Source organism: Gigantopelta aegis, chromosome 3, assembly GCF_016097555.1.
Source record: "Gigantopelta aegis isolate Gae_Host chromosome 3, Gae_host_genome, whole genome shotgun sequence".
Lineage (NCBI taxonomy): Eukaryota > Metazoa > Mollusca > Gastropoda > Neomphalida > Peltospiridae > Gigantopelta > Gigantopelta aegis.
The window spans coordinates 7549777-7575204 of record NC_054701.1 but is presented as its reverse complement, the minus strand read 5'-3'; the positions used below and the strand labels follow the sequence as shown (position 1 = coordinate 7575204).

General features: G+C 37.5%; 1 protein-coding gene across 1 annotated transcript; it reads right to left on the bottom strand.

Annotated features, from left to right (window-relative positions):
• Positions 1-22689: 22689 nt before the first annotated feature.
• LOC121369448 (beta-1,3-galactosyltransferase 1-like) lies at positions 22690-25198 on the bottom strand. Its single transcript, XM_041494545.1, has one exon. The coding sequence runs from the start codon at positions 25063-25065 to the stop codon at positions 23938-23940; it is 1128 nt and encodes a 375-aa protein (XP_041350479.1). The 5' UTR covers positions 25066-25198; the 3' UTR covers positions 22690-23937.
• Positions 25199-25428: the final 230 nt, after the last annotated feature.

Sequence of the window (25428 nt, the reverse complement as noted above, 5' to 3'; positions counted from 1 at the left end):
GTGCCGTGCCCGCATCGGCCATACGTGTTTGACGCATTCATTTATTTTAAAGAAGGTCTCTCCTCCTGTGTGAACACTGTCTGTGCGGCACATTTTGGTGGAGTGTGATCATCTCAAGCCGACGAGTAATGATATATTTGGCAACAAAAATGTTTTGGAATCGTTTAAATTCCATCCATGTTAATTGTAAAGTTTTTAAAACACTTTGACTTCTATACAAAATTTTAATATATACTTAACTCGATTTTATATATTGTATTATACTTTCCCGCCACAGCTCCTTACACTGTGGTTTTACATAACTATATATAAATAATATCTTCATATACTTACCATTTGTGACACCCAATAGCCGATATGTATTTTTGTGCTGGGGTGTCGTTAAACAAACATTCATTCATTCAATTAAGCACCACGTGATTAGTATTGCAGCCAAGAAGGCTCCTACAAGTAGTTGTCCCTGCCGACGGGGTATTTACCGAAATGACATGAATACATTAGTTAAAGTTTGTTTTGTTTAAAGACACCACTAAAACATATTGATTTTTAATCATCGGCTATTGGATGTCAAACATTTGGTAATGTTGACATATAGTCTTAGAGTTAAAGGTGTTTTTGTTTTGTTTAACAATACCACTACCCCTGCGTGTGCTGTAACCTCATCGTGGTGCAGGGGTGTAACATTCTCTTTGAGTAAAATTCAGTATCCGTAAAATTCTGTGATATTTGTGTTTTTGCACAGTTCTTTACACTGTTTTTGTTTAAGTCTTGAATTTTTATATTGATGTTGATCATCACTTTATCTATTTGCATTACCATAATTTGACACCCAATAGCCGATGTATTTTTCGTGCTGGGGTGTCGTTAAACATTCATTCATTCATTCATTCATTCATTCAATACCACTAGAGCGAGCGCATTGATTAATTAATTGTCGGCTATTGGATATCAAACATTTGGTAATTCTGACATATAGTCTAAGAGAAGAAACCCGCTACATTTTTCCATTAGTAGCATGGGATCCTTTATATGCACCATCCCATAGCCAGAATAGCACATACTGCGGCCTTTGATATACCAGTCATGGTGTACTGGGGATCGATCCTAAATCGACCGCGCATCAAGCGAGCACTTTTCCACTGAAATAAATTACTTAAAGGTCCAGGCTCATGGCACATTATTAATACACGGTATATACATGTGTATAAAAAATACATAAAGACTACATCATTAAACATAAAAAAGTAAAAATATCACACCAATTATTAATAAAGTGACGCTTGTGGAAAACCCCACTGATCCAGTCACAGCAGACATGTGACGTAAGATGCGGCGGATTCCACTCATGCTGTTAGTAGGTCAACATGGCGAGACAGATAACGATTTTTTCAAAAACAGCTGATTCTTAACGGACGCTAGTTTGGACATTTTGGTCAATCTGTTCTGATGGTACCTCGATTGGTGACGAAGAAGGATAAAATCCGTCACGGGTACTTCCCTATCAATTTGAGAGGGAATACAACAACGATGATCCGGCGAGCCAAATGACTACAGTGCTGCCCGGGGTATCGGCGCACTGAAGCATTCAAAGACTATTTTCTATGTGAACACTGTGAAATACTTAATAAAATGCGTCTCTCACCAATGAAGCAGTGCACAATCTGAGATACACTACAAATTGTTTTATGTCTGCTGTGACGGAACATGTTCTTATCTTTTCGCCTGTGGCGATGTTTATTGTTTTAGAGGGCCGTGTGCACTTGGTTACGTAATACCTTCGCGCGACCGTACCCCCTAATACACACCCAGACCAGTTGTGGAGGCCATGTGGCCAGTAGTTACGTAATACCTCCGGTAGTGCGGTTTTACGACCGTGGTTTCTGGCGAACTAGGCGACAGTAAGTCTGGCCATCTAAGAAAATATACCGTCTCTGGGAGTTGTGGAAATGTCACATGATAGGTGAGGTACCGCGTTGTGTCCACAGGCGATATTCGCTGTCTCTGAGATTTTTGAATAAATAGATAGGATTTTAGATATTTCGGGGAGAAACATTGGAAGGCTGCCGGGGAACGTAGTCCGAATGGACTGGTAAATATATTTTTCTGCTGTGTTGTATAACCTTGATGTGATTGATGTGACTTTAAATATTTTAATACTGTATTATACCAATATTATTTAGACAGTGTCTCCAGTAATCTGACGAAGTAAATTGTAGGCTTCACTGTTCTAAAAAGATAAAGCTTAACCGGTCATCCTAGAGGACCTAGGTAAACTGTATGTTATTGTCTTTATTGTGATAGGTACCAGTATTAATTCTGTATTACAAGGTTACTGAATGAGTATTTAAGGGTTAATTAAAACTTAACCAGTTTGGAATAGAGTTGTAATTCCTTTATTAATTAAGTTCCCCTGGCAGCGTTTCTCAATTATCACACGTGTGTGTGTGGTATCACGGTGAAGTGATTAGACTATTGTGTAAACTAGACACCTAGTGATTAACTAATTAAGTGATTAGCTCTGGGTTGTTATTATATATTGTTGTTGTTAATTAACTACTGCTGCAAGTACATTTGTCAGCGTAGTGGTAATACAGATTCCAAAGTGTATTGTGTTTTGTTGTGTTTTCTAGTGAACTAAACGTGCTATATATATATATATTTATATAAGATCTTATCTCTGATTACACCTAGAGCCGAGCCACTCGGGTATAGACTGCCCGATACAGAGAGATCTAAAAGATATACAGTTAGGAGAGATATTTGGATAATCGTGTTTTATTCAGTTACGGGTATTATAGGATCCCCGTGACATCTGCAGTAAATAAACATTTTAAAAGTGTGCAGAAATATACTAGTAGACACCCCCGTGTAACCAAAACGATTTGCATGTCCGATGTTTCGGCGCAGTAGATGTGGATCGGTGACCCCGCTATTTATAGACCGCCCCAGACCTCACTTTGTAGCCCATAAACGCCATACTATTGTCCCAGGATTATCTGAGCACTTTTTTGTTTTGTCTTGTTAAAAATATTACTATGAAAATAAACTATCACAGATGACACATCGCATGATCGGTTTCCAAATCGTTTTCTTGAGTGGCACAGTTTGTCATTACAGCAAATGCATACATGCTCATTGTTATGCATGGCTAAGATGCCTACATGGATTTTTTTTTCTCGGGTAGATTGTGCGCACACGTGGATCTTATTTCGCTTTTATTTTTTTACAACAATGTGACATTTGTAAACTGGACTGAATGTCAAGTAAGGTGTTAAAACGTTCGTTTTGTTTGCATTTTTTTCCTGTATTTTCCTTTTCAGTTTAAATAAAAGTAGCCAAAAACAGAAGATTTATACCGTTTACTATAATTTAAAAATAAATAAATGTTTTTTAGACTGGTTTTTGTAATCCCCAGGGATGAAGTCGTCACTGCAGATCCTATCGCATCGTGACGGTCCTTTCCATTACGCCCAGGTTCGGTTTAAGAATCGCTTCCCTGTAAATCCTGTGACTGTCGGTTTGTTTAAAGTTCGGAAAAACGGCAGTTTTGATACATCCAAAGACTAAACAATGGTTCACCATATTTTATATATGTTTGAAAACTATCTCCAAAAGAATCAATCTAATTAAAATTAGCTCCACTATTACATGTGGATCTAACAGCAGCCCGTTGGAGTTCATGTCCAGTTGACCTTTCATTCGACCATTCAAAAGCTTACTTGCAAAATCATGCCAGTGATTTGAAAAGAATTTGAAAACATTCGGGATTATGCCGAGGGTATACGAAATGATTCGGGTGAATTACGAAGTATGCCGGAAACTAATTGCAATATAAAATTTTATATAAAATTAGTTTCAAGACGAAAAAAAAAAAACGTGATGGTATAGCCATAATATCTGTTTATACTAGCATACAATCCAGAGTTTATTACTGCACTTTACCCCCCTGTTTTTTCAATGATGAAACTGACTAACAAGTTCGCCTATTGCATAAATAGTATCGCCCGATATTTTTAGAATTTGTATGCTCCCGAATAACGTTTTAAAAGGCAAAGTGTAATTGGTCGATATTTAAATTGTTATTTATAGATGAAATGCCACCTGGACATGGGAGTCCACGTAGTGCTGTTAGATCTACTGGTAGACCCAGTACAGCTAATTTTAATCAGATTGCAAAAGAATATTCCATCCACACAATACAGTTCACTGGAATAACATTTTCGCGTTTAAAAAACAACAAAAAAACGTTCCAAATGCAATGTTTGAAAAGGTGAAGTCTGGTCAGGTGTGAAAGGCTGTGCACAATAACGCTTTCATCGTATGCCGCATAGCGCGTCACAGGACCATGTGACTTAGAGGAGTCGAGAGGGGTTTTTTTGGCAAGCGATGGGGAAAACGAGACTTTTTTTATTGCGAATATATTAAAAACGGGTAAATGTTTTGGAATTTGTTTTATTGATACTTCATTGTGACGGTACATACGCTTAAATTTGTTCGCCTGTGGCGATTTTAATAGTGTTAGAGGGCCGTGTGCAGTTTAATTGCACTTAGTTAGCTGGACAACTTGTTACGTAATACTTCGCGCGATCGGGCATTCCAATATGCACTTAGTCCAGCTGTGGAGGCCATGTGGCGAGTAGTTACGTAATAACTCCGGTAGTGCTGTTTATGGCCAGGAGATTGCTCGCGGTTGGCGACAGCCAGACTGACGATCAGAGAGAAATATACCGACTCTAGTAGATGTAGGATATGAGATGATACGTGAGGTACCGCCTTATACCCCCAGGCAAAATCCTGATTTATAATAAATAGCTAGTGTTTTAGAGATATCGAGGAGAACGAATAGGAAGGCTCCGAGGGAACGTTAGTCCGTTTGGACTTTGGTAAATATCATTTCTGCTCTGTGTATAACCTTGATGTGATTGATGTGACTTTAAATATTTTAATACTGTAGTATACCAATATTCTTTAGACAGTGTCTTCGGTCATCTGACGAAGTAAATCGTAGACTTTTTGTTCTAACAGTATATGAGTATTTGGTAATATAAAGCTTAGCCAGTCATCCTAGAGGACCTAGGTACACTGTAGGTTATTGTCTTTATTGTGATAGGTACCAATATTAATTCTGTGTCACAAGGTTACTGAATGAGTAGTTAGGGTTAATTAAAAATTAACCCGTTAGGAATAGAGCTGTAATTCCTTTATTAATTAAGTACCCCTGGAAGCGTTCCTAAATTATCACACGTTACTGAACGAGTAGTAAGGGTTAATTAAAAATTAACCAGTTAGGAATGGTGTTGTAATTCCTTTATTAATTAACTTCTCCAGGAAGCGTTTCTCAATTATCACACGTGTGGGTGTGGTGTAACGGTGAAGTGAATCGCATATTGTGTAACTAGACACCTAGAGATTAACTAATTAAGTGATCAGTTCGGGGTTGTTATTATTGCTGTTATTAATTAACTACTACGGCTGTACATTTGTCAGCGTAGATTAATACAGATTCCAAAGTGTATTGTGTTTTTGTTGTGTTTTCTAGAGAACTAACGTGCTATAATAATATATACTTTATATAAGATCGTATCTCTGATCATACCTAGAGACGAGCCATACTAGGGTTTAACAGCCTGTTACAGAGAGATCTAATAGATATACAGTTAGGAGAGATATTTTGATAATCGTGTTTTATTCAGTTACGGGTATTATATAATCCCTGTGACATTCATATATATATTGTAAAAGGTATACGTTGATACCAATCAATAGTGAATTATGTTCTCGACAAGCCTGCACCTTTAAGCACATCATTGTCATGGGATTTATAGAGCGACATTCAGAACAAGCTGTTGTAGAACAGGATCAGCTTCAAAAGCTGATCAATGTACATTCGTGTTATTATAGTTGTTAACAGATATTGTGATTGAATCACATGGCACAATTCATTTCGCTGTAAGAACTCAGTTGTCAGTGCCTGCGTATGGAGCGACATATGGACGAAATAAATATTTGTTTAATTTGAAGTTAACGATTGGGCAACGACATGTGAAAGGCCAGGGTATGAAACTGAATATTCACTTGAAACGTTTAAAGTTTGTTTTGTTTAACGACACCACTAGAGTTGATTAATCATCGACTATTGGATGTCAAACATTTCATAATTCTGACACGTAGTCAGCATTTTTCTTAATGCAGCAAGGAATCTTTTATGTGCACTTTCCCATAGACAGAAAGGCACATACCACGGCCTTTGACCAGTTGTGGTGCACTGGTTGGAACGAGAAAAACACAATCAGTTGAATGGATCGAACGAGGTGCTTCGATCCTGCGACACAAACATCTCAAATGAGCACTCAACCGACTGAGCTAAACCCGCATCTTTGCTTGAAAAGAAACATCTGCTCTGTTATCGGTTAAACGTATAATGCTGGATGGAATTTCTGTATATAAATTATTAATTGCTTACTTCTTTGTTCGGCCGCCTCGATGATGTCGTGGTTAAGCCATTGGGCATAAGACTTTTAGGTACTGGGTTCGCAGCCCACCATCTCCTTATTGATACTAATATGTGGGCTGGAGCAAATTGTCAAATTCGAGCAAAATGAAGTGGCCTGAAACCTTTTCACCCTGTTTCTCCATCATTCAACCGACGATATTGGTTGTAGTCCTTGTAAATATACGTAGTGATTTGTTTCCATTCCTATATAGCTATTTGGCACCAATGTTGATGTGAATAAATGTTGTTACTGAGATTTAGGGCGTTTTCCTTTAATTCGGGCAAAAATCCGCCTCTCCCCCCCCCCCCCCCCCCCCCACACACACACACACACACAATTGAGAGTCTGTACGCTTATCTTCGTCTACTGTAACATTCATATTGCAGAGACTACACATTTTATTATTCCTATCAATATGTTGGTGTCTGCCCATTTCTATAGAGAGATTATGAAACGATCGTCTATATTTACTAAAAATAGGTTTCTCAAGGTAAGATTGTAGGCAATAATTACTAACAACGAATTTGTACAAGTGACACTTCGGAGAATTGTGTAATACACCAGACATAGACTGAATACATCGATCTGCCGTTCTCTGTTTGAAACGCATATCTTTAATCATTGCATCTGTCTGTACTCGTGTAAGACATAAACCAGACTTTGTACATGGGACCCATTGTGATTATCCGTCTGTACTCGTGTAAGACATAAACCAGACTTTGTACCTGGGACCCATTGTGATTATCCGTCTGTACTCGTGTAAGACATAAACCAGACTTTGTACGTGGGACCCATTGTGATTATCCGTCTGTACTCGTGTAAGACATAAACCAGGCTTTGTACGTGGGACCCATTGTGATTATCCGTCTGTACTCGTGTAAGACATAAACCAGACTTTGTACCTGGGACCCATTGTGATTATCCGTCTGTACTCGTGTAAGACATAAACCAGACTTTGTACGTGGGACCCATTGTGATTATCCGTCTGTACTCGTGTAAGACATAAACCAGACTTTGTACCTGGGACCCATTGTGATTATCCGTCTGTACTCGTGTAAGACATAAACCAGGCTTTGTACATGGGACCGGCCTCGGTGGCGTCGTGGTTAGGCCATCGGTCTACAGGCTGGTAGGTACTGGGTTCGGATCCCAGTCGAGGCATGGGATTTTTAATCCAGATACCGACTCCAAACCCTGAGTGAGTGCTCCGCAAGGCTCAATGGGTAGGTGTAAACCACTTGCACCGACCAGTGATCCATAAGTGGTTCAACAAAGGCCATGGTTTGTGCTATCCTGCCTGTGGGAAGCGCAAATAAAAGATCCCTTGCTGCTAATCGGAAATAGTAGCCCATGTAGTGGCGACAGCGGGTTTCCTCTCGAAATCTGTGTGGTCCTTAACCATATGTCTAACGCCATATAACCGTAAATAAAACGTGTTGAGTGCGTCGTTAAATAAAACATTTCTTTCTTTCTTTTGTACATGGGACCCATTGTGATTATCCGAGACAATAACGGATATAAGCACGAACATAAGTTGAAATGAAATCTATTGACTGCAGCAGTTGGTGACCTTTTGGTCATTAAATATGACGACATTTGAGCTATTTGGCAAATCATCCAATACTGATTACAAAATAAATAAAATATGTTGTCTGAAGACGGCAACCGGAGCCAATTCGAGTGACAGATGGTTTATCAAAACGCAATACACGTAGCATGTCTGTGTTTATTGTGTAAATAAATACTGCCGTGAGTATGGTAAACAAACCATGATGTTACGATGGACAGTCTACAAATACTGTATGTCACAGATGGGTGCATATCATGCAATACACGCATACTTAGGAGACAATATATACTTCAAAAGTGAAAGTTAATTTAACTAAGATACTGCCAAACAATTAAAACATAACTGGAAACGATATTTAGATGATTGATTAATATTTTGGGATCATTGAAAAAGAAACATTGAAACGATCGACTCTATCCTTCAAAACCTACACCACAATGTAGATAGATAGATAACTACTTTAACGTGCTCATATACCACTAGGGTTTCGAACACGCCCATCTAGAGTCTGACCTCCGATAAGATCGGTGGCCTGACTCGGGATGGGGGGAGGGTAGAGTTGAAAATGGGCAGAATTTTGAAAATTGCAATTAGTAAAAAAGTTAATAGAATTTAAAAAATAAATAAATAAATAAAAAGTTACAAGCCAAAAATAAAAGGAATTGACTTCTCGGCCGAATATTTATATAATTTGGAGCATTTTAGGACAGTCTAAAATTAAATAAGAGAAAGAAGAGAGGATCGGACTATTTAATAATATTAAAAAAAAGTAATTTCGACATAAAATTTTGAACGCAGATCTAAAAGTTTAAAGTCCGATCGATATGTCTCCGTGAGTGGCCTCGTTAAGGTCGTTTGGGTGCACAGCTTATAGGGATGAGATGGGTTGCATCCCGTCAAGAAAACCCCTAGATTGACAGTCATTAGACGTTGAAGGTGTAGTACTGTGCTGAAATACAGATCTTGAGAAGACGGATCCGTCTGAACGAGAGAGAGTATCAGACTAGGGTATAGTCCAGTCGTCTTGGGTTGGTATAGTGGTGCGGACGGGCCCGACTCCGGAGGATACGAGATGGTATCACTATAAAGCAAAGTAAAGTCTAAAAGAGTAGTAGGGGCCGACCCCGCTTCCTATTTCTTCTTAGAGTGGGGCGGTCAATCTTCTAGTGCTGCTAGGACAGGCTTGGACATGTAGAGACAAAACGCGAACAACCGCGGCGGTCTGCAGAATGGCCGTCATAACCACGATGTAAATTTTACAATGGAAAAAACAAAAACAAACAACAACTTCCATTCGCTGATATAGTGGTAATTAAAAACACACATAACACAATCCGTACAGATGTGGTTTTTAAACCCACAGACACCAAACAATACCTTCATTTCTTTAGATCTCACGAAAGACGCATTAAAGTCAATTTACCCTATTGTCTTGCCAGACGCATTTGTACCGTAGTATCCGACCCAGCAGTAAGACTAGTCATACTACGTGAACTAAGACAACTACAAACCAGGGGCTTTCGGGTTACACGGAGAATGAGCATGAACTAAGACAACAATTACAAACCAGGGGCTTTCGGGTTACACGGAGAATTAGCATGAACTAAGACAACAACTACAAACCAGGGGCTTTCGGGTTACACGGAGAATTAGCATGAACTAAGACAACTACAAACCAGGGACTTTCGGGTTACACGGAGAATGAGCATGAACTAAGACAACTACAAACCAGGGGCTTTCGGGTTACACGGAGAATGAGCATGAACTAAGACAACAATTACAAACCAGGGGCTTTCGGGTTACACGGAGAATTAGCATGAACTAAGACAACAACTACAAACCAGGGGCTTTCGGGTTACACGGAGAATGAGCATGAACTAACACAACAATTACAAACCAGGGGCTTTCGGGTTACACGGAGAATTAGCATGAACTAAGACAACAACTACAAACCAGGGACTTCAAGGTTACACGGAGAATTAGCATGAACTAAGACAACTATAAACCAGGGACTTTCGGGTTACACGGAGAATTAGCATGAACTAAGACAACTACAAACCAGAGGCTCTTAGGTTACACGGAGAATTAGCATGAACTAAGACAACAACTACAAACCAGGGACTTCAAGGTTATACGGAGAATTAGCATGAACTAAGACAACAACTACAAACCAGGGACTTCAAGGTTATACGGAGAATTAGCATGAACTAAGACAACAACTACAAACCAGGGACTTTCAGGTTACACGGAGAATGAGCATGAACTAAGACAACAACTACAGACCAGGGACTTTCAGGTTACACGGAGAATGAGCATGAACTAAGACAACAACTACAAACCAGGGACTTTCAGGTTACACGGAGAATTAGCATGAACTAAGACAACAACTACAGACCAGGGACTTTCAGGTTACACGGAGAATTAGCATGAACTAAGACAACAACTACAAACCAGGGACTTTCGGGTTACACGGAGAATGAGCATGAACTAAGACAACAACTACAGACCAGGGACTTTCAGGTTACACGGAGAATTAGCATGAACTAAGACAACAACTACAAACCAGGGACTTCAAGGTTATACGGAGAATTAGCATGAACTAAGACAACAACTACAAACCAGGGACTTTCAGGTTACAAGGAGAATGAGCATGAACTAAGACAACAACTACAGACCAGGGACTTTCAGGTTACACGGAGAATGAGCATGAACTAAGACAACAACTACAAACCAGGGACTTTCAGGTTACACGGAGAATGAGCATGAACTAAGACAACAACTACAGACCAGGGACTTTCAGGTTACACGGAGAATGAGCATGAACTAAGACAACAACTACAAACCAGGGACTTTCAGGTTACACGGAGAATTAGCATGAACTAAGACAACAACTACAGACCAGGGACTTTCAGGTTACACGGAGAATTAGCATGAACTAAGACAACAACTACAAACCAGGGACTTTCGGGTTACACGGAGAATGAGCATGAACTAAGACAACAACTACAGACCAGGGACTTTCAGGTTACACGGAGAATTAGCATGAACTAAGACAACAACTACAAACCAGGGACTTTCAGGTTACACGGAGAATTAGCATGAACTAAGACAACAACTACAGACCAGGGACTTTCAGGTTACACGGAGAATTAGCATGAACTAAGACAACAACTACAAACCAGGGACTTTCGGGTTACACGGAGAATGAGCATGAACTAAGACAACAACTACAGACCAGGGACTTTCAGGTTACACGGAGAATTAGCATGAACTAAGACAACAACTACAAACCAGGGACTTTCAGGTTACACGGAGAATTAGCATGAACTAAGACAACAACTACAAACCAGGGACTTCAAGGTTATACGGAGAATTAGCATGAACTAAGACAACAACTACAAACCAGGGACTTTCAGGTTACACGGAGAATGAGCATGAACTAAGACAACAACTACAGACCAGGGACTTTCAGGTTACACGGAGAATTAGCATGAACTAAGACAACAACTACAAACCAGGGACTTTCAGGTTACACGGAGAATGAGCATGAACTAAGACAACAACTACAGACCAGGGACTTTCAGGTTACACGGAGAATTAGCATGAACTAAGACAACAACTACAAACCAGGGACTTTCGGGTTACACGGAGAATTAGCATGAACTAAGACTACAACTACAGACCAGGGACTTTCAGGTTACACGGAGAATGAGCATGAACTAAGACAACAACTACAGACCAGGGACTTTCAGGTTACACGGAGAATGAGCATGAACTAAGACAACAACTACAGACCAGGGACTTTCGGGTTACACGGAGAATTAGCATGAACTAAGACAACAACTACAAACCAGGGACTTTCGGGTTACACGGAGAATTAGTATGAACTAAGACTACAACTACAAACCAGGGACTTTCAGGTTACACGGAGAATTAGCATGAACTAAGACAACTACACACCAGGGGCTTTCAGGTTATACGGGGAATTAGGACGAACATTTATCATCCAACAAAGAATTATACATTTTGGGGACCGAGTTATATTAGGCAAACGTACAAGAATCTCGTTTTTATTATATCAACTAATATTACACGACTCATTTCTCCAACGTCCAAACCTTTTTTCCATTAGGTTCAGGCATGTCCGCCCTGGGTCCCGTCTCTGGGGCTTGTAACTCGAAGCAGTTGTAAGGGTTTACTAAACGTACGGCGGTCGGAAAGCAATACTAAAAATTTAGAAGCGTAACACGTACTGTTCGTAATGTTAGTACTAACGTAGCACGCTCGTAAGTTTCCAGATTTACGTCAAAATCCAGTTGTAGTTCGGACCAGTCGTAGCATGAACGTAACAGTAGTGTGTATTTAGTTAGAAAGTTTAAGGTGTTGTGCTTAATTGATTGTTAACAAACGTTTAACCAGAAAGGTAATATTAGTTTGTAAACACCGTACAGTAATAATTCAGTAATGGCTCTGTACGTATATTTGCAAAATGACCATCGAAGAAGACTTAGGATTGGTCGCACTTTTCGCGACAGAACGAACCACTGGACATTAAGTGATGAAGAAATTTGGCTGCGGTATAGATTAGATAGGCCAAGCATCACTGAAGTATGTGGTTTATTACAAAATGATTTAAGAAGACCAAGAAACCGTTCGCAGTCTCTACCTGTATCTCTACAAGTAATGACAGCATTACGGTATAATGCGACAGGTGCGATGGGAACGTGCATGGCCTGTCAAAGATATCTGCTTCAAGAAACAATACATAGCGTATCTGCGGCATTATGTCGGCATATTCCTCAGTTCATACAGTTTTCACAAGATCGGGGGAAAATACCTAAAATGAAAGTTGTTTTCTACAACATTGCCCGTTTTCCCAATGTTATCGGATCTATCGGTGGCACGTTGATTCCCATAAAGGCGCCAAATGTTGATGAACATCTGTTTGTTTCAAGGAAAGGATATCATGCTTTAAATGTACAAATTGTGAATGATGCTAACCTAACCATAACAAATATCATTGCTAAATGGCCAGGGTCCACACACGATTCACATATGTGGAACATGTGTGTACTTAAAGATGACACCTATCCTCAACCCTCAGACAGCGAAGGAAAATAGATATAATACGAGTCTGCGAAAAACCCGAAACACGAGCGAAAGAATTATTGGTGTGTTGAAAATGAGATTCCGATGTCTTCACAAGTCGGGAGAGTGTTTAATGTTTTCACCAACAAGATGTGTGAAGATTATTATGGCTACTTCTATTTTGTACAACATCTGCAATGAGCATGGACTACCATTAGATGATCCGGAATCGGAAGAAGATGAAGATGATAATTATGCACTGCTAGAAGTTCACAGACAACAGAACAACACAGGAAACGCTGTCAGAAATAATTTAATTGAAAGAAACTTTTAAACCAAAACATACATTTATAAAACATTGACAGTGCGTAAGAGTTCAAAACCAAAGTAAAGGTCTTGTTTTCAAAATAAAAAAGTCAACAATCAGTGAATACTGCAACATTATATGTTGTGGTATAATTGAAATTATTTAAAATAAACTTAAATAACAAAATGTATGGTGGAAACTGGTTTTGCAATTAAAGGTTCACATGCTGATTTCCTTCATGTATGATTATTTATTTAATCGAATCACTTTCTCCGTGCTTGTTCTGTCGGATACATTTCTTCAGGTAAATGTTACTTAGTTTGGCATTTCGTAATAATTGGGATATTTAAATGACATTTTAAATTTCTCAAGTTGTAAACGCTGCTCTTCGACATACAGTCGTCTCTCTTCTACTGCCAGCCGTTTCTCTTCCACTGCCAAACGTTTCTCTCGATTTCAATTATTGTGTTATTTGATTCTTCGATATCATATGAAGTATTCCTTGATTTCTTGGTCTTTAGCTTGCTGGATATTGATAATTCGGGTCCGTTGATGATGTGGTAGGTGGATCGTTATTGGGGTCTACGGTGTTTATTTCCAGATCGATATGATCTTGTTGATTTTGGCTATGTATTTGGATGTCTTGTGGTTGTTCGTCATTATTGCCTTCGCCACTATCATTTTTGTTTTCATTGTGGGTTTTGTCGTTGTCATTTAAAGCAACGTATGAGTCCATGCCTTCGTTAATGCCTTCGATCGCTGTTTCACCTATCACACCTACTGCCATTTCCTCTACTGCATCCAACGATTCGACGTCTGCCTTTCCGCCACCAGGCTTACCCATCTCCTTTCTTCGTTTTCCTTCCTTAAAGTTGAAGTTTTAATGTCTTGCCATCTTTTCTTTATTTCAGGAACTGTTCTCACAACCTCTGCATTAACACTGTTCACAGCTAATTATATTTTCTGCCATATTTTTTGTTTTTTGTACATTGTCATAGTATCGGAAAATGTCGAATTCAATGTCAAGAACAACATTTTCCTCTGTGGAAAAGTTTGGTTTTCGTGTTTTCTGTTTACGTGTGCTAGTTGATAAAGATGATGCCATGATGCTAACCAAATCGCAGTCAAAAGTAAATGCAAATGTACTCTATTACACTGAAATCAGTGATTGTTATGATATGTATTAGTTGCACGTGCAAACGGTGCTGAAATGTATTAGGGAAATCGATAACGATTACAAGGGTATCCCCTTGTCGAAAGTGCGTAAACCGTTCAAGTTACGGTCTCGTATGACTAGTTTTCCGTACGTCTTACAACATTGTTACGTGTTGTTTGAGTTACACTACTAAAATATGTGGACGACAAGCCCCTGGTTTCATTAGTGACCACCCAGGGCAAAAATAATAATAATTTTTTATTTCAGATCAGTGAACAATAGAACATACATAATTAAACATCACATACAGAACTGATACATAATAGAAATAAGTTTATGGGGTAAATTTGGATTATTTACTTATAAAAAACGGTGTGTGGGGGGGGGGGGGGGGGGGGGTAAATTAAAAAATTTGAGGCGTCGTCCTAATGTATATAAATATTTAATATTTATTGTTTATTATTAAAAACATTTATGCTAACTTGTGAAACGGGCTTCAGAATTATATTATTATTGATTGAAACATATTTTATTGCGTTTTAAAGAACAAATGTATTAGGCAAAAGTTATACAACTTATTAGGCCTTCTCCATAATACATACATGTTACGACAGTAATATATATTTGCAATTTAAAGATCAACAGAAATAAATATAATTGAAAAAAGAGAAAGAAATAAAGAATAAAGGAAACAAAAAAAAGACGAAAGAAAGTTTTCTGTGTTCTATAATTAGACAGCAGGTTTGCTAAAAGAAAACATAAAACACAAACAAGGCATCGCAATGATTACGTAATGGCTACAAAAATAATAACAATAAAATAAATAAATAAATAAATAGTAATAATTGTTTTTAATTCATACATTATTTACTAATTGAGGGAAACGTTTTGTTTCATTTATATACTTATGTACATGAACAAATATTTCTTTATTGTTTTCCTCACTTATAGCACTTTTACCATTTAAAACTAGTTGTAAATCTACTGGCTTAAATCGTTACCATGAATTCCAGAGAGTGCGTCTTTGCTTTCATATAAAATGCATTCACAGAAAAAAAAGATAATTGTTTTCGAAATTATATCCACAACTACACGAGGAATCGGTACTAAGACCAGCTCAATATAAATCTGCTTTTAAATCACTAGACCTGTGTCTTATCTTTCTCTTCTCAACCGATAAATATGTTGTTGGGTCTTTTATTGGGGGAATTACCATCTGACTATTGTGTTTATTTAAAGGGACATTCCCGAGTTTTTTGCATTGTAAGATGTTTCCAACTAATAAAATATTTCTACGATTAAACTTACATATTAAATATATTTTCTTGTTTAGAATATCAGTGTCTGTATATTCAATGTGTTTCTGGTCGATTTAATATTTGTTAGAAGCCCAAACTGGATTTTGTCTTCAAATAATTTCGTACGTACGAAAAAATCTCTTTTTTTTAGGAAATAAAATGAAATTTAACCTAGTATAAATATTAGAACAACCATAAACACGTTTAATGTACAGGCACTAATATTTTAAGCAGAAAAATATATTTGATATGTAATTACAGACGTCAAAAAGTCTCTGTTTGTCGATAACATCTTTAAAATTGCAGCAAACTCAGGAATGTCCCTTTAAAATATATTTAAAATATTGCCAATATGGGGTTTTTCTCTGAACACAATTCTATTAATTTACTGTCTAACGTTAAAATTCCTCTTTAGTGGGGGATTTTCATATTATTTACTTTATTCCTTTGGTTTTTATATGTTCTTTCATCGATGGGTCTTTTCGACCGCAATGCCTTTTTTTATAATGTATCTCTGATTCGTAGTTCTTTTCTGAGTTTACTGTTGTGGCATGGTTTGTCATTCGGTCGAATAGTAATGGCATGCTTATTATTATAACCCCTGGAGGAGGGACTCATGTCAATGAGTTTTGAATACGATATAAAATACATTTTTAGAGTGTTGTTTATCCTTTTCCGATGGTAATCAGGAAATTAGTTTAGTCTCTTAATGTAACAACACTAAATAAATGTATTGGATCAATGTGGTATTTACGTTAAAGTCACACACTAAATTGTTCCAAATTTAATCAATAATGTGGATATTTTTACTCTAAACGTGAACACGATTTGTGAAAACAGGTATGTAACACACTGTCCGACATAAAAGTGAATTTGTACGAGTCGCGGTCAAATGTTTTAAATGCCATACTTTGCACCATATTTCTGTTAATAAAGTGCTATTTAAAATAAACCGTACAAAATGGAGCCTAAAGAATACCATCTATTGTATAGTAATGGTTTGATGCATCAAGATAATACACAGGGGCGGGAAGTTTCCCAGTGGTGAAGTGCTCGCCTGCTGTGCGGTCAGTCTTGGGTCGATCAACGTCGGTGTGCCAACCGGGCTATTTCTCGTTCCAGCTAGTGCATACCGACTGGTTTATCAAAGGCTGTGGTATGTGATATCCTGTCTTTGGCACGGTGCACATAAAAGATCCCTTTCTACTAATGGAAACATATAGCGGATTTCTTCACTAAGACCTAATGTCGAAATTACCAAATGTTTAACATCCAATAGCCGATGATTATTAAATCAATGTGCTCTAGTGGTGTTGTTAAACAAAGCACACTTTTTTCAAAGATAATAAATGGGCATTATCTGTGATCCAATATATATATATATATATAGTGTGTTCAATTCACGAGTAAAGGGAAATAATTTGAGTACAAAAGAGTAGTAACCAGAGTGGTTTCCCATTAACTGACAATTCTACCAAATCAAAAAATACCCCGTGGATCTTAGTGAACCCAGTGGGTTATTTGAATTTCCCGATTCAACTATTGCTATACGACTGCAATATGAGAGGTGGTGTTAGTATACTCTTGACATTGTTTTGTTGAATTGTGTATGGCTGATGTGGAGGGATACATAAATCACTACACGTAGCTAAATGACCCACATCGGTGATATATAAGTTAAGTCATCGGTCACGGGTTCGCACCCCGTTGCCAGCGCCCACATAGAGTCAGTTGTGACATTTCTATGGGCGGAGGGTGGGTGGGTCATGCTAGGCTCAGACTGTCAAATGTTACGACGACGTTGGCCAACTCGATAATTGCGTTATAATTTCCCCAACTCCTATATTACGACTAATGGATTATACGACTGTGCTGACAGTTGGTAGTCTGAGATTAGCATTATACCAATATGCCGACGTCTCTCTCAAGGGGCATTACGTCTGAACCGTAACTGGGAGTAAGGATGAAAATAAAGTTTTAAAATTAAATGGAAATAATGCATATTCAAGCCCTGGTGTACGAGTGGGAAGTCGGCTGATGTCTGTGAATAGAAGGACCCATGAGATCGATCCGTCTTGGTGGTTTTATTGCGCATTCATTTTCCCATCGCTCACCGATTATAATGAAATGCCACATGTTGTCGTAGGCGTCACCCTGTCTGTGGGAAACTGCATATTAAACGATATTTTGCTGCCAAACTGTGTGGCTTTAGCGGGTTTTTCTTTTTGTCTTTTGTTGCCATAGTCTGTGGGTTATAATTAGTAGATCTGTCATTTCGTATGCGTGGTTTTAAATGTTCTGTGGTGTCTTTAAACAATAGTTTCTTCACCTGGGCAGCTAAGAATATAATGCTTGGATATACCGTAGGGGCGGGACGTAGCCCAGTGGTAAAGCGCTCACTTGATGCGCGGTCGGTTTGTGATCGATCCGCGTCGGTGAGCCCATTGGGCTATTTCTCGTCCCAGCCAGTGCATCACGACTGGAGTATCCAAGGCCGTGGTATGTGCTGTCCTGCTTGTGAGATGGTGCATATAAAATATCCCTAGCTACTCAAGGAAAAATGTAGCGGGTTTCCTATCTAAGACTATAATTATGTCAAAAGTACCAAATGTTTGACATCCAGTAGCCGATGATTAACAAATTGTTCTCTAGTTTTGTCGTTAAACAGAACAAATTTTGGATATAACGTCCTGGGCAGTGGCAATATTATAGACAAAATATATTGAACCGCATTAAAACGCAACACTCATTGTAACACTAAGTTTATATTTTATAAGCCACATATGCATAGAGTCGCATGGTGGCCATGCATACCGGTAATATTAACGCTTCTGAAAACTAGTTAACACAGAATAATTAACGCGCATGCGTAATACCCTGAGACTCACGCGACTGCAACTTTCTAAAACAATAAACATTAATGTGGGGTCATTTATGACATGCAATTGATTTCAATTTGTTTATTGAACAGAATATGAAATTGGACATACAATGAGTATTGCGTTTTTAAGCGGTATAGTATACCACGTCCTGGGGAGTGGAGGTCTGACAAAGTACACCATATTGTCTTGGGGATTTGAAGTCCTGCACACACAAAGTAGGATAAACTATCCTGGGGAAGCCAAGCACCAGATAATGATTCATTGTAGCAGTCATCTTGCCAAACATCATTTGAACTCTTTGTGGTACAGACGTACGGTTTTGAATACTTAACTTATTTTGTCGTGCAGATTACTTGATCAACTGCAGCATTTATTAGTAACCACAGGACTACAGTGAACACAAAACGCAGTGTATAAGGAATGGTTTATTTAGCTATTCGATAGCAATACCATGAATGGTGATACAACTTTGTGTTATGAAAAGGCAAGTACCTTAGAGAATAAGTTAGACAATTCTTGAAATATCTTAACTGGCGACCTTAAAATAAAAAATAAACAGTGCAATACAACAAATACATTTGCATTTGAATTTAAATTAAGTCTAAAATATTAAAACAAAAATACATTCCATCATCATTATCTCGAAATGTCATACGGATACTTTGAGATAAACAGTTTGAAAATTTAAAGATATGCGGTTTACGCTATCATGTACCATACTGGAAAGGTCACACACATTATTTTCAGTGATTTCGAAAGAAAGAAATGTTTTATTTAACGACGCTTTTAGCACATTTTATTTACGGTTATATGGCGTCAGACATATGGTTAAGGACCACAAGGATATTGAGAGAGGAAACCCGCTGTCGCCACTTCATGGGCTACCTTTTTCGATTAGCAGCAAGGGATCTTTTATATCCTACAGACAGGGTAGTACATACCACGGCCTTTGATATACCAGTCGTGAGTGATTTTCGAGGTCATACAGAAACTTCAAGGGTGATACCCGTTCGTCTGTGTTTGTTATGTTTGTTTTTTACTTGTGGGGTTCACAATTAACAGTTTCAATGACGTACACACCATACTCCGGATGGGAGGTTGGAGGGGGTGGGGGTGGAATGATTGTCAACGTACGCTTTTAATTAAAACCTCCCAAAAAGTAGATAAAAATATTACTTGCAAAATCAAGTTTCGTCTTGTTCCCTTATAGGTCTGGAAGGATTATTTGAAAAAAAGACAGAAGAGTACTGCTTTTACATAATTACACAATTGTAAAAAAGCCTTTTGTTATTATTATTATTATTATTATTGTTATTATGTGTCTTTTGTCCTCGATTTCGTATTTAGGTCAGTTCCAAATCTGTCAAATGGAAACTCCGTATGAATTTAAAGTTTGAGCAAATGCAAACTGAACAAAAAGACATACAAGAGAGAGACAAAAATAGTTGTTTAAAATAATTGTATATAAATAAAATAGAATAAAAATAGCAATACTTAACGTAATCGTATATACAAAAGCATGTTATGTTTGACCACGTTTACCAACATGATAATATTATAATGTACCATACTAAAGTAGTGTCGGAAATAGAATGAAAATTATTTTCGTCGATTATTTCTTTCATATCAAACTGACAAGTAAATATTTTGTAAATACCTAGTTAATGATAATCTACCTAATTTAGCATTTACTTGTTTTGGCTCTCATTGATGTACAAAATGGTGTTTACTCTTGAAATTGAAATAAAGATGGCAGTGAACAGGTGATGTGACCTTTATTGGAACAGACTATAACACATTTTGATGCTATGTGTCAATTTCATTTACCCTTAAACAAACTTTAATTTAAAACTGCAAGTTAACTGATTATTTTGAATTGCAGCATAAATTATTAATTATGACCAGCATATTTAGTGAATGTAAATTCAATATAAGTACATTATAAATTTACACAATCTTGCTACCACTTAAAGGTACTATATTAGAAGTTAAATGTGAGCATCTGTTTGTGATAAAGATTCTCAAATAAAAATGTATTTTCTACTAGTAGATAAAATTATTTCCTATAATTATTTATGGGCATATAGTTAAAGGTGTAGTCCTTAAATGTTAAAGCAAAATTTAATATTAAAAAAAACACATGATTTGCAATAGCTATGTTTATGGAACTTTGAGATAGCACCTTTAATACCGGTATAATAGATCACAAACAGAATGGTTCTTGACATTATTGCTCAAAAATTACTTATAAATGTCTAGAAATATTTTGTTTTGGAGAGGGATAGGGGTAAACCGTCATCAGAAACGGCAATGAAATTGACACATGTTGACCAAAATTTGTTATAGTCTGTTCCAATAAAGTGCACAAATCACCTGTTTACTGACATCTTTCTTTTAATTTCAAGAGTAAATACCACCTTGTACATTAATGAGAGCCAACACAAGTAAATGCTAAATTAGGTAGACTATCATTAAATAGATATTTACAAAATATTGACTTGTCTGTTTAATATGTAAGAAATAATCGACGAAAATCATTTTTTATTCTATTTCCGACAGTACTTTAATATTATAATGTAACATAAATATGTTATAGTGTAATATAACTTTATTAAAATGTAACATAATCATATTAAAATATAACATAATATGTTATAATGTAACATAATCATACTAAAATGTAACACAATTTTATTATAATGTAACATAATCATATTAAAATGTAACATAAATATGTTATAATGTAAAGAGTAATGCAAATATTCAAACCCAGTTACGGTGGTGGTTGCTTAACTTGGAATGTTCTGTATATTAAGTCGTTATAAAATATTACATTTGATATGCAACGGATATTGGCGGGATTAATCAAAAACAAAACAGAGAAAAACAAAACAATGTAAAACAATAAAGCTGTAACAATGTGTTATTGCTGACTAATCATACTGACATCACTCAGGTGAAACATTACAGGGACACTGCAAATAATAATAATTATAATATCATCATAAATAATAAAAATAATATACACCTGGAAATTGGTTAATCTCCACCTGAATTGTATTGCAGCCAAAAAGGCGCCTATAGCCTCTATTAGAAACATACTTATCTGCTCTTGTTTTACATAGCGCTAAGCGGCCCCAATTAGCCACTAAATTATTTCCGGCGCGTATTTGTCCGTGTTGACGTGGTTTACACCTGATACGGAGAGTTTTACATATTTTGTATCTACTGGGTATTTAACGTCATGAGATCAATATATTACTTTTAAAAAGCACACCAGTGCGATTCAAACTCCATAATAAATGACCCCACATTTTCATGCATATTTACGGTTTCTGTCCGTTTCCCTAGGATACATTAAATATTAATGTACTGACAGTCTCACCTGCTGTCAAATCTTTTTCAAAAGAGAGAAGATTATTTCTAGTGTTGGGTATCCATGGACTGGCAACAATTACTTGTGAAGTATAAGTCACGTGGTCAAAAGTAGATGGTGCATAATTAATGTCCTGGTGTATAATGATAATAATAATAATAAAAAATAAAAAAATAATAATAATAATAATGTGCCAGTTATTTGAGTATATTTAACCACTTTGTTTTAAACAAATATTGAATTAATATTGCACGCGTCGTAATCGATGTTGGCATACTTCAAACATGAGAATACTTCGTTTGAAAGTTAAGTGGAAAATGGCTATAGTCCAAGTACTCCTATTCGGAGTTCAAGTACATATATGTTTTTGAAAACGTTTCTTAAGGTAGTACTAAACCAAATAACTTCCGGCTGGGTCAAAGTTCGAGGTTCACCCAACTTTTGATACATCGGTTAATACGACAAGTCCTGTGATTGGTGATAAATGTGTGTTGATAGTAAAAAAATAAGAAGTTTAATCTCGGCAAAAAATGTATGTAATTTTATTTCATCGAGTACCACTGTGTCAGGTAGCTTTGTGCTTGAAACATGTATGGGTTACCTGCAAAAGTGCTGAAATTTTGTGCGGAACTAGGGTAGGCATAGTCGCCACCCGTTCTCTCTGAAATGAGCAGCTTCAACCCCATTTGTTTTCAATTCTATTTAAGGATGAGGGGTGGTAATATTTATATCCGTGGTGTAGGAGTTTTAGCCACATATATTACTATTGTCGTCTATGGGCTTTGATTTGGTGGTATACACTCTATACATGAGACTTCTGATACCATCACTTAAAACAGTGATTCACGAATAAAAGAATACTAACTACTCAAAACGAAATATGGACAATGTGTTGTGTAAAAATGCAACGTTTGAAACGATTTCAGTTGTTCAGTTTAATTGTTTTGCTAATATCCAAGTGAGTCGCCGAGGAAACATCTTAGCTTTCTGGGACGCCTGTTCTGGCTAGAGGTGACAGAAGTCTAGAGGAGCTAGTATAGTAGAGGAACACACAGAAACCTTACTCGGGGTGGGAGCCAGTACCGGAACAGGAAAGGAATGTATATGTTTAACGAGACTTGGCACATTACAAAATAACAGCTTTTTTATGTCTAGCATAGGAATATTTCGATACATGTGAGAGAGAGAGAGAGAGAGAGAGAGAGAGAGAGAGAGAGAGAGAGAGAGAGAGATTATGGATGGAGAGAAGGAGAACGAAACGTCACTGCCGCTTCTCTTACAGCAAAAGTAGCAACGTGAGCCGGTACCGAGATACGATCTCAGTCACTACCAGCTTTAATGCAGATGGACTAAACGTTTGATCGGTTGAGTTGTGTAGTTCGTGGGATCATGTGTCTACCAGTCTACAGTCCAGGTGCTGTCAAGTTTAGAATACGCGTGTTATATGAATACAGGAGCAATAGGAATGTTGTTAGACATGGAATAGAAACGTATAATCTATGCACGCCTAAACGATATACCACTGTAATGTTAGCCATAATTGTGTTAGATAGAGTGCCAGAGGTAAACACGTATTTTAAACAGTAATATTTTCATTGATGACGTACCAAAAACTCCAAAATGCACCGAAAAGTACCATATGTGTTCAGAAAGATAAGCACTTGAAAGCGCTCGTTGTCATTTGACCCATTGCGTCCTTCTGAACTCGACACTGATCACATTGTGCTTCTTAGTGTTGTTTTGAGCAGATATTCAGGATGGTTTTGCTAGACATGTCTAGACATGTTCTGATTAACTTCAGTACTAACAGTTGTACTATTTTTGGTATGTACTGCTTTGCTTTCGTTTGAGATCACAGTAGTCCATAAATAGAACATTGTCTTAAGTTTATGTGTATGGAAGAAAGCATATTTGTGGTCTTCGTCGTTCTTGAATTTTTCCAAAACAACGGAAGGGTTAAGAACGTAAGCACTGTTGTATCGTCTGTGCGTGAGGTTTAGTTTGTGTACAAGCAAACCAGTGATGTAATAATCATCCACCCAGAAGAACGGAGTGGTCAGAGATAACCTGTACATTCCCTCAGTGACGTCAGAACTCATCAAATACGCAGAACCGGAACAATATGGCGGGAAGTAGTCCGGTGAGAAATCCTCTTTAGGAATATACCATTTAGATCGTTTGTCACGCATCACCTTCATGTGAATCCACTGATTGCATAGAATTAAATTGGTTCTCCCGTATGATAATTCAACAGTTGATTGTATATACTTCATGAGCACGAAAACATTCACGAATATATCATCATCTGTTTTTAGGACATACGCAGTGTGTCTGCAAAACGTGGACACCCACTTTAATCCAGCGAGTGCTTTGTAGGTCAAGTTATGGTAACTGTCAAGAAAATCCTCCTGGACAATATCGCCGTATAGATCCGACTCCATTCTTACCGATTCCATCACGTGTTTGTCTGCGACTTGTCCCATGATGAAAACAACCCGGACCTTCTGAGTCAGAAAATACGTCCCACTTCCCCAAGTCTGTCTAATCGTTTGTCGCTTCTTGAGATTTTTCGGTGCACTATGAACATACGTTATAATAAAAATATCATTCCCAGTACATAATTTCACGGGATTCAACACATAGCGAAACGAATGAGGATTCGCAACATTCCCTTTCCCATATCGATTTATCTCTGTTGTATGTTTGTGAATACTGGTTGCCGTCCTGAGTGACTTTGTGGACAAAACGGACCTTTCGCTCCCCACCACCGATCTCATGATGTCATCTCCGGAATCTGTTCTGTTCCCGCTAAACTGCATGATCATGAAAGCCGACACGAGAAGTAACACAATCACTGTGGTGTATCTGTAGACAGTGGAGAATCGCGGAAACATTCTCCTCCAGGCAACATCAGGATGCAGACCATCTGTCGTTAGTCAGCCCACCTTGGTTGCGCATGTTCAGTTGTAGCTTTCGATCTGGTGAGTTTTCCTTTCTCCTTGTCACCATTGGAGACCAAACAGGAAGTCATCGCACCCTGAAAATGAAAGTAAAGAATGAATTAAAACTGTTAAAACTGTAGTTTGTTGTCATCATATAAAATGACCGCCTTAATATTATTGAGTACTGTATTATAGTAACATCACAAAATTATTAATTTTAAAATAAGTATAATGGGAACTAGGTTGTTTGTCTGCCATAACGGCCGTTCTGTTTCTAATTAAATTATACACGTAAACTAATCCTTCTGAACCTGT

Excerpts from the sequence above, each read along its gene's own strand:
- LOC121369448 (XM_041494545.1), bottom strand. The coding sequence starts at position 25,065 with ATGTTTCCGCGATTCTCCACTGTCTACAGATACACCACAGTGATTGTG.